The sequence below is a fragment of the Nylanderia fulva genome, unplaced genomic scaffold, assembly GCF_048542155.1.
Source record: "Nylanderia fulva isolate GAGA-0341 unplaced genomic scaffold, ASM4854215v1 Scaffold11, whole genome shotgun sequence".
Lineage (NCBI taxonomy): Eukaryota > Metazoa > Arthropoda > Insecta > Hymenoptera > Formicidae > Nylanderia > Nylanderia fulva.
The window spans coordinates 1962186-1976903 of NW_028189302.1; the positions used below are offsets into that span (position 1 = coordinate 1962186).

Genomic DNA, 14718 nt, shown 5'->3' on the forward strand with positions numbered 1-14718 from the left:
AATCAATATATTTTTATCGTCTTTAAGAGAGAGCTATGGAACTCCGAAGTTTCTTTAATCACTCTCGCAATATTCACGTATTATCCTTGATGTTTTTTAATGCCTCTTGATTCTATCCAGATATAATAAGAGCCACGCTAATCGATAAGTGATTGGTAACAAAGAGTGATGTCCCTCATCTTTATTATTCAATTATAAAGAATATCGGTTGAGACTGCAAAGCACTTTGCGTTGATCGAAATTCCTTAGATTTTTTAAAAATTTGCCAAAGTTCTTGATGCATCAATTGATAATATATAAATTATTTATACTGCGTATAGAATAACGTTTCTACATTCATACACGTATTTAATAATTTATACCTTTTTGATGTTATTATAAATTATATAACATTTTACAAGTTAATTAAAATTAATTTAATTCTTTACAAAAAGAAATTAAAATTATCCGACGAATTTTGAAAGCAAATACGGAGATTTTTATTTAAAATACACTCGCAAATAAAAATCTTTAACCTAAGCGTTTAATAACATAACGAGATGCTACGCTTCTTCTCTATTATTAAACCATCTGTATCTTCTCCAATATTTATTTGCGATTAATCAAAATCATGTTAAATTATATGTTTATATCGACATTCCATTTTACGCGAAGGATTATCGTTTTCGATTCTGACGCGACGTGATTAATCGCTATCCTCCGCCATTCATCGAATTGACGTAGACGACCTAATGAACGCGCATTCCGATCATCGTATAAAAGTGCACAATGAAAGCGACCAAAGTGATACGGTATATGTATGCGTTCAATGTGGCGATATTCACGTATACAAATACTATACGCGACCACACGACCGAGAACGGTCGGCAGAACACGGAAATGATGGGCAGGTCTGCGCTCTGCAAACGGCAATAGCCCATACACATACATACATACGTACACACACACACACGCGCGCGCGCGCGCGCACACACACACACACGTTATCGCGCGCTCCACCTTATTGCGTAAGACTACTTTCCTAGCTTGGTCAGCGCTGCAACGAAGTGTGGCGAGTGGAAGCGCGTCTCGCGATCGCGCTGATCCGTCGTCTCTCTATATGTGCCCTCGATTTTCTCTCTCTCTCTTCGCGGCAAAATTCTGATACTTCCTCGATTAAAACACTCTCTAATTATAAATTCTTTTCTCCTGAAAAAAAAAAAAAGAAACTATGTTCTTGAGAAATAGTAGCGAAAGTAACGAGAAAATAACTATTTGATTGGGATTTCGTTTAGATATAAGATTTATTTCCCGTAAAGATGATAGATACAAGTGTAGGAAATAACAACGTTGAATCGTGATAATTGAAATTATTAACCAAAATTAGAATTGAGAAAGGATTGTGAAGGATTCTTATCTGTCAAAATATTTAAAATTTTTTTATTTGTGTATATTGAGATATTTTTTATGATATAAAAATGTATATATATTTATTATTAATTTACAACTAATTTAATAAAATATGAATAAAAATTCTAATGAAAAGTAGAAAATAAAAAGTGATACAACAAGAAAAATAATAATTTTAATTATTTAAAGCCTTCTATAAGAAATATATATTTAAAACTAAAAGCAAATTTTAAATAGAATATTAACAAATATATATATAAAGTATTATTTTTGCATTAGTTATAGTATAGTAGGGAAAATAATTTACATATATATATAAATATCAAAAAAAAAATATTTTTTCTACTTTAAATATATTACTTTACCATTATCTGCATGGTACAACACTCTACTTTTCTCTACTACTGGAGAACAAGTATTATGTAACGATGTAACGTGTTTGAAAATTGTGGTTTGCCGTGTACGATAAATCGACTTGAGTTAATTTTCAACATCCAGTGCATCCTTGCTATTTTGTCGGAAGTTTATACTTGGAAGAAGACGCGCAGCGACGTTAATAGATATCTATACGTGACTGAAGGTGTAATAATAGCACGCTCGGTAGAACTGAGCTACAAGGTCTCTACTTAAAACTTAAGTGCAGCTTACAGGGCACCTCTTAACGTCATATAGCGCGCGAACGATCACGTTGTTGTCGATTGAGATAAAATTTAATTTACACTTAAATTTTAAGCCGCTATCCTGTACCCGAGAGCACGCGTCAAACCTAAATAAGGGAGTACAAAAAATGTTAAAAAAAAAAAAAAAAATTAATGGAGTAATTTTCTAGACACGACGAAGTATGACATTCTTCAATATTTTAATTGAAATTTTAAAATGAGCATATTTTACTTTTTTTATAGTACTCTTCGATTTATTAATTGATTCATAATTGAAATATATGCTTACTTAAATGCCGTGTTTATTATTTGATAATTTTGATTAACTCACTAACATGTAATTTAGTTTAGGTAGAATAGAAAGGTATCGAAGCGCGAAGCGAACGTGCTAGAATTAAAGCGATCGAAGTTTCAAATTAGTCTTGAATTAACTAAAGTTAGTACATTAAAAGGGACATTGCGCGCGTGTTGAAGCATTGTGATTAACTATTCCATTACATTGTATTAAGTTTCATATTATAGTAATTGACAGAAAGTACGATTACTCATCATATTTCGCAAATTTATTTGCATGCAAATATAAAGCGATATCAGAACGACTAAAAAGTGCTGATGTTGGAAAATAATTTTTGATGATTTTAAATTTTTGTACGACGCAATATATATTCTTTTTATTTTAAATTGCGATTATAAGTGTACTTATTGCCCTAACAGCAGAAATGTTCGAAAGATATTCAGAGAATATCCATAGAATGTTGCAATATTCTATGAATATTCTCTGAATATCTTTCGAACATTTCTGCTGTTAGGGTGTGTACCTATTTGTTATTATAAATCTGACATAAATATTGTGTACTTTATACTTGGACGGAGTATTTACAATTTAAAATATATATAATGATATCAATGATATTTCTATTTATAAATCAGAGCTATAATCACAAACTCACTTGACCTCAATATGATGCAGTAAACAGCGTAATTAAAGACGGCGTTATACGCAATGCTTTTCTTATTTCATTGCGAAAGTGTTTTGCAAATTAGATCATTACTAAAACGGTCAGAATGTGTAGTCACTTATATGCCGTTTCGGTAATGCACCAAATAATATGGTAAGCAAATGGATTATTCGAATTTTGCACTGAATAGCGAAATGTATGTACAATGCATGTTTAAACCTAATAAGGAAATTGGGTTAATCTTGGATAATGAATGCGCACAATTCGAATCAATCAATGAACCGATCATTTATCAATCAAGCTTGATTTAAATCCACTTAATCAACTAGATCTAAACGCGGTATATAATGCCGTGGACTTTGTCATTATAATTTGGTAGCAGAATTGCTATTCTCTATCATAAAAATAATTTATTTAGAAAGATATTTTTACACACAATTTCGGAAATTTATATCTGAATCGATCGACTATTAGCTCTGCTTTCCACACAAATTGTGACGTATCGGATCAGTAATAATTAATTTAAAAGAATATTTTATACTGTAAAAAAATATGTAATAATATTACATATGGTAAAAATGTGTAAAATTACATAAATAAAAAGTGTAAAATTACGCGATAAATGATGAAAAAATGTATAGCTTTTCATTATTTATTGTGTACTTTTACATTTATTATTTATGTAATTTTACATATTTTTATGTAATATTACATATTTTTTTACAGTGTACACACGGTTTCGGAAATTAATATCTGAATCGATCGACTATTAGCTCTGCTTTCCACACAAACGTACCGGATCAGTAATAATTAATTTAAAAGGATATTTTACACCGTAAAAAATATGTAATAATATTACATAAAAATTTGTAAAATTACATAAATAATAAGTGTAAAATTACGCGATAAATGATGAAAAAATGTATAGTTTTTCATTATTTATCGTGTACTTTTACATTTATTATTTACCAGTAAAAATATGTAATAATATTTACATAAAAATTTGTAAAATTACATAAATAATAAGTGTAAAATTACGCGATAAATGATGAAAAAATGTATAGTTTTTCATTATTTATCGTGTACTTTTACATTTATTATTTAACGTTACGTATTTAATGTTACATATTTTTAATGTAATATTACATTATTATAATATTACATATTTTTTTACAGTGTACACACGGTTTCGGAAATTTATATCTGAACCGATCGACTATTAGCTCAGCTTTCCACACAAACGTACCGGATCAGTAATAATTAATTTAAAAGGATATTTTACACCGTAAAAAATATGTAATAATATTACATAAAAATTTGTAAAATTACATAAATAATAAGTGTAAAATTACGCGATAAATGATGAAAAAATGTATAGTTTTTCATTATTTATCGTGTACTTTTACATTTATTATTTAACGTTACGTATTTAATGTTACATATTTTTAATGTAATATTACATTATTATAATATTACATATTTTTTTACAGTGTACACACGGTTTCGGAAATTTATATCTGAACCGATCGACTATTAGCTCTGCTTTTCACACAAATTGTGACATACCGAATCAGTGACCGGGTCGATTCGGGCTGATGATAAGATGCTACTTTATCCAAGATGAGTCTCGGTAATGCAGACGCCATCACATATTATATTACGTAGGAAGAAATTTTTCCCATGGATCTCGTGCTTGTGCGCCGCTCGCGCGCTATTTCATGAATAAAATTTCTCTAGTTTCACATCCTCGTGTTATGTAAAAATTGGTGCAAAAGCGCAGAACGCGCGCTCAGCGACGCGCCGCCGTCACGGCGCGAGGTCGCGGCGTCGTTTTGCAAACGCAATGTTGCGGAGACTTCGACGCGTGTGCGTATATGTATGCGTGCGTGTTCGGGGGTCGTCACCCTAGGCGAGAGAAGAGTATTCTTCGCGAAAATTGAGCTGGCAGGAATATATCGAGATGGAATACGTAAGCCTGCATGCAGCGACTACGTCGCACGAGATATTGCAATTTCTGATTTGAATAAATAAATATGTAATATATATAGATGAGATAGATAGATAGATAGATAAGTAGATGGAGAGAGAGAAAGAGAGAAAGTAAATAAGCTTGGCGAAAATAATGTATCTCATAATTACATACAAATTTTACGGCAGATAATAATTAACTTATTTATATAGAATGATAATCTAAATGAAAGAGAGATTAACAGAAAGAACAAAAATTATCTAGCTATGTAATATGCTTCTTAAAATAAATAAATATATATATATATTGAAACAAAAATACTAAATTAATACATATTTAGTTCAATACTGTCAAATAAATCATTTATTAGAAACAAATAAATATTTATTTGCTTTGAAAAGGATTTTCTTATATCAAATAAATATTATTAACTAAATTTTTTGTTTCAGTGTACAACAAAATAAAAAAAGAATGAAGAATATAAAGAAAGAAAAATTCGAAAAAATGTGTATATGATAAATCAAAGAGTAAAATTATATATAGATTGATGTTATAGATGTGTCTTAGGTAAGTATTTGATACGAGAAAATATTATATATGTATGTGATTTTTAACGCCTTGAGTATTATTCATATTCTGTAATTACGTAACGCGAATAATCGCAGTTTCAATCAAAGCGATATATTATAACGAGTCGCTAAATGATCTTTGATCTGCGTAATCGTTTCGAATGCGTGCAGATCGAGCTATTTGAATAAATAATCTTCGTCGATTAAGTAATTCTAATAATTCCACGTGTCGCGACCCCCATTCAAATGGAGCACAAATCGCGGCGCCTCCATTTCGATTCGATTCACGGATATATCGGATCTGCACGTAGCCGAGAAAGTCGCTTTATCACAGAGGTATATCCCTGAATATTGACCATGCGAGCTAGCCAATCGATACTCCATCGATCCGTGAAAATCGCTCAATAATTCAAAATGGGGACGCGGAACTGAATTCTGAAACGCGATTCCAAAAGCATAAAAATCGCAATTGCGTGATTACGGTCCTCGATCGGAGCCGTAGAAATATCGCATTTTCTCGACGAGAAAGAGGGAGAAAACAATGGGTTAATAATTATTCCGTAGGATTCAGCGAGATCACGAGCTGAGTCGAAGGGATCGGCGGATAATTGCGCGGTAATTACAGAATTCGTTTCTTCGATCGCTGCGAACGAAGCCCCGATTGTTGAAAGGAGTGACGAAAAAAAGGGTTGACACGTCGCTCGCTGCTCATTAAGTAATTTCATGATTAATGAGACAATTAACACTCGCGCAGACTGGCTCGGTGTTTCGATCAAGGAGAAGACAACAACTTCCACGAATTTATATTACCTATACATACAAACACGGAAAAAACAGTATCCTTGAAAGAATGCAAATATGCCTTGATTCGTGTATATTTTATTCTTATAATAGCACCAAATATAAATAATTTTGGATAAAGGATAATTTATCCTTAAAACAAAGTGCAAAATATTCTTGGTTGAAGCTGAAATTTACTTATAAATATTGCAAGGACAAGTGACAAGTGAGCATCGGATATAAGCGGTACTTTCAAGTATATATAATAATTCTTAGTTCAAATGTGACTAAGTTTGTTTTTACCATATGCGATTTTTAAAACAAGAATATATCTTAAGGATAAAATATACTTCACACAAACTTATTTATTATTAAGGCAAATGAAAATTTGTGATTACAAAGAGCATTCTATGCTTAAATCAATCAAATAGCGTTTAAGAATAAAAATATACTTGAATCAAGGATTCCTTTTTTTCTGTGAAGTAATAAATTTAAAAAAGGATTTTAATAGGGCTAATAATTTATTTCGAACAAGATATTTATTGAACGAAACAGGTATAAAATAATAATTTTTCAATTTCTCTATACATTTATGTTGAAGATGTTAAAATATTCGAAACAAAATAAGAGAATATAGAGGAATTTAAAAAAAATTTTGTGGCACCTAACATCGATGCATGTGTCTGACTCTCTTATACCTGAATTTATATTCAGAATCGGGTCTGGTTGTTATGTCAAACGAGAAGAGATACGAGGCGCGGGCGACTTTCGCGAATAGATTGACATTTTTCGCGGTCGGTCAAATAATATAATGGCTTTCACTTTGCGCGTGCCGGAAAAGTATCGCGGCTCGTATGATAAACGGGGCAGCGCGCGAAAACGAAAATTAATTAATTGGAATGCGTTACGTTTCGACGCGTCGCACTTCAGCACTCTTATAAGACTGAGATTGCTCATCGCCGCTGGTTACATATCGAGTTATGGAAAGTTCACGTTAAAAAAAAAGAAAGTTTACGAGAGGAAGCGTTAAACATAAGTGTGCGATAATGATGAATCTAATCTTAATAGATTATTATATCTCAATTACACGTTTATAAGCGTAAATAATTTCTAACACGCTTCTAAACACGTGTGCATATTTCTGTTATTTCTTCGCTCATATTCAATATTCTCAATAATGTGCAAACTTTCACGGATATTGATATATCTCTCTAAAATATCATATTGATTTTTAGAATATTATTGCAGCACACTGATATTTTTATGTGTCTCGCAAAAATAAAATCAGCTGATACAGCCATAAAATGACGTTTACAGGCACTTGGAAATAATAGCTATAATTGGGAAATGTTCGGATCGTCGAGTCTCACTCTGGATACTCACGACGATCGTAATTCTCAATCGTTCACAATAGCAGACAATCTTTCAGGCCTAAGATTTTGCCATCTTGTTTCCAGCTTTCAGTTGGAAATTAACGGGTTGGGGTAATAAGTAACAACCGACGGAGCTGCAGCGGCGGGCAGACAATCTATTTAGAAAAGAATTCAGGTCTCTTAAGGCCATTTTAAAGACCCGTAATTTCAACTCTTTAGAACGTTTCAGCATTCGCGCCAAACGTGAAACTCCTTCACGATACGAGCGCCTCGTTTCTATATAATGTATAATGAGAGCGAACCGTAATCAGGATCGCCGACCATTTAAATCTTCTTTTCTCCAATTTTTTCAGACAGTGACAAATTTTTCGTTCATGTCCGAATGTATTAAATTTTATTTTTTTTACTCGGATATATATATATATATATATAGAGAGAGAGAGAGAGAGAAAGAGAGAGATAGAGATAGATATCACAGTTTTTCATGAATAGTAATAACTTTTGGTTATTTGAACAATTTGTGTCAATTTTTATATTTTTTCGCAAAAAGCACTCTGCATTCTGAATGAAGGTAAAAAAAATTAAAAGCCCGGAATCGGTTTACCTTAAAACGAGCGCTCTTAAAATAAGCGCATTACGCAATGCATTATGCCTTTGATTATATTCGAGGATTCTCATTGTGATCCCGCAGTCAGAATCATTTATTTTCACCAATCGTGACTCTCCCCATTAAATCGTCCTTTTAAATTTAACATTAAAGTTGCAACAAAACGATGAACAAAGAACATGACTTTATCACGGAAATACGGCTGCAATAATTTTCATTAGTTATTTCACATTGTCCAGTTAACAGATATAATTGTATATATGTATGTAAAATGTACACTTTTTTTTATACTATCGCAACACAGTAATTTTTAGAGAGCTATATCTTTTTTAATCATCTTAATTTTATATGAACTTTTTGTCTTGAATTAATTTTTCTTTTTGATTACACAAAGAGAGCAATATCGTTTGTTTCTTGATTTTCCCGAAAACATCACAGATTATTGTTATGAAAAACTTCCATGAGAAAACTTGGATGGAAAACGTCGGTTTCCATCATCTAAAAGCTTCATCCCGCGATTGCCGGACGACGATGCATCACGGTTCCAATTAGCTAAAGTGACGATCATCTGGCGTTATCGGCGCTGCACCTGCGCGCTGTCCCTATCTGCGGCCGGGAAAGATTCCGCTAACTGCGCGCAAACTGTGTACCACTCGCGAGAGCACCACGCCTGCGAGAAAGAGAGTTGTATCGTAGGTGACCCGGGTGGTGCTTGGTTGCACTTGGTTGCGGCGTACAAATCGAGCGTGTATAGAGGAAAGTAGGAGGCTGATCCCCGTGATAGACACCGGTGGGATACAGGCTTTTACAAACGGCAATCTCTATATCCACACCGTTGCTGGGGGACCCCCTCGTGGATTATAGTTTTTCTGGAGGAGAGGGTGGTGGAGCGCCTTGCTTGCTTTCGAAAGGATGGTGATTGTGGAGCGTGTCCAGAGTAGAGTTAGGCGTATATAAAGCCCGCCGACCCGGCCCAAGTCAGTCATTCACCGGACTATCAGCCCAATACACACACCAAACATGAAGGCCTTTGTGAGTATTGCATGGCGGGATTAGTGAGGTGTTCGCGAGGTGTCTTTAACTCGTAGTCTCTGTCTTTGCGCCCTCGAGATCGGATTTTCCTACGATTTTTCATCTCGCATTTGCGTATTTTCGCTCGCGTCTTTATTATTGCTCTAATAAATGTTTGTTTGTTCGGTAATTATTTACTTGAAGAAAAATTGTGTCGCTCTCTTCGCGATCATCGGTCTTTAAATCGGATTATATTTATTTGTAACCCTTCCTGAATAAATATAGTGTCAATTTCTAAACTTTTGAACGAGCTTTAAATTACTTCGACTTCTCACTTTTAATAATATTACTCGTAGATTTTCCGTTAATCGCGCCGCGAAAGTTTCCTTTTGCTTATCTCGCTCCCTTAAATATCTCAGTCTGACACTTCTTAATTGAAGTCGAGCAGGAAATAGAATTAATATGAAATTGTATTTAATATTTGCAAGCGAGAGAGATAAACGCAAGTTCGGAAGTTTTCGATCGGATCAATAATAAACATCTATTCGCGTCTATTAATACGTCTGCATTGTACCGTTGCATTTCTTCTTACTGCGACCGCGATGATTCAATGTCACGGTTGGGATACTCTCGCTGTTTTCTCACGTAAACAGACAAACCGACTTTCATTCATAAAACAAAGAAATCTTACCGCATCGCTCGACGAAACCGGTTATCGTCGCAGCATCATCAATGAGTAAACCGCGAACCGGTTCTATCCCCGGCACATCTTCATTCACGAATTCGTATGCATCTTGTCACTTTCTACTCGTTACTTTCCCCATATCATTTGGATCGGCAAAATATCCTCGAGTTCCGCTTCCGTTTCTCCTCTGAAAGCATCAATAAAAAATCGTAACTGTTCGATTATCCAATATATACCGATATATATCGGTATATATCGGTATATATCGGTATATATCGGATAATCAAACAGTTACGATTTTTTGTTGATGCTTTCAGAGAAGAAACGGAAGCGGAACTCGAGGATATTTTGATACCGATATATACCGATATATATCGGTAATACTCTCGATAACGATATCTTGGTAAAATTGCGACAGACATGTCTTCGCAAAATGTCGACGGAAGCTCGCGCGCGACGCGTTCGATTTTGAAATCGGCACGCGATCGATCCTTTTCCGCGAGGTCGCGGGAACGCTCGGTCGGCCACGTCGCACGAGCCTAGGTGATAGTCGGTTCGTTTACGTTCCGCGGATGTGAAAGTTTCGCGAAGTCGTTAGATATGCATAATTCCAGGCCGCCGCGGTGCCATTTAAGTTCGCAACCGGTCTCCAACCGGGCGTGACACACACGCCGTATAGTCTCTAATGCCGCTCGCACGCGATCGCGAAATATCGGTTATGCACGGTAACAGCGCCGATATATCTGATCGGTCGATTGCTCGACACGGGTCTACGGCCGCGTAAAACATTTCCTTTCTAAACGCCACTTCCCGTATTACGTGCCGCAAAGCGATTACCGATTCGAACGTATCTCTCGAGACGTGACGTAATCATAGGTCCCGATTCGCATCTCATATATTTTCCGAAAATGCATAAGAGAATTGTCGAAATTTCTCGATTAATAAAAAACTACGGATTTTTCGACAAATTGGTTTGAATAAAATTAATCGGAATTAATTAACTGATTATTAATTATGAACTTTGTGAAATATCTTTCAATTAATATCGACAAATCGATTTGAATAAAATTAATTCTGAATTCTGAATCTCGTAAAATATTTTAATTGATCAAAAGTTACAGAATTCTCAATAAATTTCGTTAAATAAAATTAATCGGAATTAATCAGCAGATTAATTATGAATCTTGTGAAATATGAGGTGATTCGCGTATTAACTTGCTAACGCGGATTTTATGCAATCGCGACTGCACTTTTTCTACGGTTTCGACGATACGCGAGTTGCGCGTGCAACGGCCTATTAGCGGATACCTTGGAAGAGTTTCTTTTCCTAATACGGTCATTAGGTGTGGTGACTAGGGTAATCGATGTATGTGCAAGAGAGAAAGAAAGAGGGGAGAGAGAAAAATCGTAGCGCTATCAAGCCGATTACGAAACATTACACGGCGAACGCGCAGGTTACGGATATTTCATCTCGTCACTCGAACGCAACATTCGCGCGCGTTTCTCGCTATGCATTTTGCAACGCGAAGTCCAACGCGAAGCCGACACGAGAGATTTCGAGATCATCTCGAAGAGATCATTTAGAAACTTCCTTTTCACGCGATACCGCGTATTTCCGTCATTTCGGAGATTTCCTCGCGAGCGCGTTCGCGGAAATCAAAAGTGAAAGCCGCAATTATGTTGCTCGGTAATCGGCGCCGAGCCAATGGAAATCTAGATCCGTAACGGCGATAGCCACCCAGCACGCAACGCTTCCGTAAATCATGTAATGTTCATCGTTCGACGTTCTTAAATCTTTAAACATCTAAAGGTCTCGATCGGCATTTATCTCGGATCACGCGTAAGACACGCTCGATTATCTCGTACCTCTTTCTTTTCCAGATTGTGTTCGCCTGCTTAGCGGTAGCGACGGCCCGCGCCGGAATCGCTCATGGTGGTTATGGTGGTTTGGGAGGACACGGTCTGGCCATCACCGGACGTGGAGGACATGGTGGTGCCGGTCTGACCGGTGGACTCGCCGCTGGTGCTGGAACCGCCGCCTCCCTCCAGGGTGGTGCCTCTAGCTTGGGATCCGGTGGTCTTGGTGCCAGCTACGCTGCTGGTGCGGCGGCGGCGGCTGGTGCTGCAGGAATTCAACAAATCGTCTCTGGTGGTGCGTAGCCGCATTCCCACAACTCTGAATCTTTACCGTTAACGATTTCGACTGATCGCTCGCTCTTCTCGCAGGAGTCATCGGCGGCAGGTCCGACATTGGACCCGCTGAGGGACCCAAGGCCAACGTAGGACCCCAAACCGGACCATCTGATCTCGTAGGACCCCAAGAGGGAGCCAAGTCCGTTGGTGGACCCCGCACTGGACCCGCCAGTCTTGTAGGACCCGCTGCCGGCCCATCCACCCTTGTTGGACCGTCCCAGGGAACCGCTACTCTTGTTGGACCCTCCCAAGCTACTGCTAACCTTGTTGGACCTAGCTACGGTGGTGTTGCCTTCTTCGCCGGATCTGGTGGCATCAACGGTGACGATGGAAGCTCTGGAGCTGCCGCTAACGCCGCGCCCGGTGGTAAGTTTTGCTGATTATACAAATATATACTGCATTATACAATGTTAAAATAAATACTTCTTCTTTGTTCTTTATCAAGCAAATATATTTGAGCCCTCTGCTAATGATATCTTCTCGAACAGGTGGTGCCGCACTTCTCGGTGGTGGTCTCGGTCTTGGTGCCGCTGCTCCTGGCGCAATTGCTGTCATCGGTGGTACTGCTGGATATGGTGGCGCTCTCGGTGGCGGTGATGCCGGAGTTGCTGTGATCAACGGACCCTCTGGCGCCATCCACGCCGGTCTTGGAGCTCATGGAGCCGTCATCCCGGCGCCCATTGGCAAGTGGTAGACGTTTTAAGACCCCAGCGATCTCGGCTCGGCGACGGCGGCAAACTTACCACAGTCACTTACCGGTCTCGAACGATCCTCAAACGCGCTCAACGTCTTCTTCCCCAAAGCTTCGCCCGGTCCTCGGAACATGGTCGAAGCGCGTCCGACGCCAGTGATATGATCTGATCGACAGATCGCTCGGAATTGCACACACGCACTTATACAAAACAGGTTGACGAAGCGCGAATTTGAAAGACGGACGGCGCCGTGTCGGGTCGGACACACTCTCCAACCAACAAACGAGATATCGGCAATCTCGCGGTTTCGCGGTCTCTGTTTCTTCATCTCGCTCTCGGCCCGTTTACTTACAAACCCGGGCGAAATTTAGTCAATTACCGTTCATCTTATGGCGGGAGGCCAAACGATATAAAGGCGAGAAACGAATTCCGTGCCGCGTTCGTTCCGAAACGTCGACACTTGTCATTCAACCACGCGCGATATTCCGAGTTGCAAATTTATTTCGCGTGCAACCTAGCCAACCGTGCACACACGCGTGTCTAACGTCGCGCCGCATCATGGGCCCAGGCCAAAGTGGACGAGCTTTGGCACTTCGCAGTCGCCGGATCAACTGGATCTGTTCTGTTTTCTGAACACTTACCGTTGCTCCGGCGCGCTAAGTACTTCTTCTCTTGCGTCTTCCACCATCAGTTAAGGCCGCCGCTCTTCACATACATATTTACTACTTCTCTCTATTTTTTTTTTCTCTCTCTCTTGGGTCGGTCGCGTCCTCAAGCGCACCCTCCCGCATGTTGTTATACTTACCGCCGCACTTTCTCCTCCCCCAAGCATACATATTATTATTACATACTCGTCCATGCACATATGTTTTTCTTATATATATATGTATACATACTATTATCTATTACTTTCGCACATATATATATATGAACACATTGCCACACATACGCGCGCTCACGTACATACACACACATACACTATATATATGTGTATTTCGTATATATAAATATACAACATACAATTATACACATATATTATATAATCGTGTTATATGTTAGTGAAAAGGAGAGACCGGTAGATTATGGTAGGTCAGCCTTTTTTTCGTGAGTGAATGAATGTAAATAGACGGCGCGCCGCCGCCGGCCACCGACCCCGTCCGCCCTCGTCATACCCTTTCTTTGCGATCACGACTAGCACCCCACCACCACCATAGATAGATACCACATATTTATAGCGTTTATACATTTATACAATACTTTATATAAAATAAAGCATCAGTATTTAAAACTCATTTCTCGTTTATTATCAAACACACACACTTCCCAAGTTGCAAATTTTATAATGTCTTCCTTTACTTGCTCCTTTGGATTTCAGAGCTTATTTTATTGGCCTTCCATCTTACAATATTATCATTAGCTGTCCGATATTGTTTAATTAAAATTTGATTATTAAAAAATTATTACAAGAGTGACGACAAGTGTATTAATTTATTCATTGTTGTGTTCAATTAAACTACAATTATATTAAAAATTTATAATATTCTGCAAATTTAAATTAGATAATTTTTATTATTCTTTTAATTTTTAAGAATCATGTCAAATAGAGAGAGAGATTTTTATACAGATTCTCCCTTGGATTGTAAAAATTAATATATTTATCTAATGTATTTGAATTTGATTAATTGTAGTATTTGGATTAATTGGATTAATTTAAGGCATTCAATAAATTAATCAAAAAAAGAAATAGTAATACACATTAAAATTAATTAATTACTACTGCTATAGAAGTATACCAAAAAAGAAAAAGGTAAGAATTAACATTAATAATTAAT

At 37.0% G+C, this 14718-nt stretch overlaps 1 protein-coding gene across 1 annotated transcript; it reads left to right on the forward strand.

Moving 5' to 3' along the window:
* Positions 1-9255: 9255 nt before the first annotated feature.
* On the forward strand, positions 9256-14178 carry apd-3l (apidermin 3 like). The gene is made up of 4 exons (XM_029303672.2): positions 9256-9337; positions 11883-12153; positions 12228-12560; positions 12683-14178. The coding sequence occupies exons 1-4, from the start codon at positions 9326-9328 to the stop codon at positions 12886-12888; spliced, it is 822 nt and encodes a 273-aa protein (XP_029159505.1). The 5' UTR covers positions 9256-9325; the 3' UTR covers positions 12889-14178.
* Positions 14179-14718: the final 540 nt, after the last annotated feature.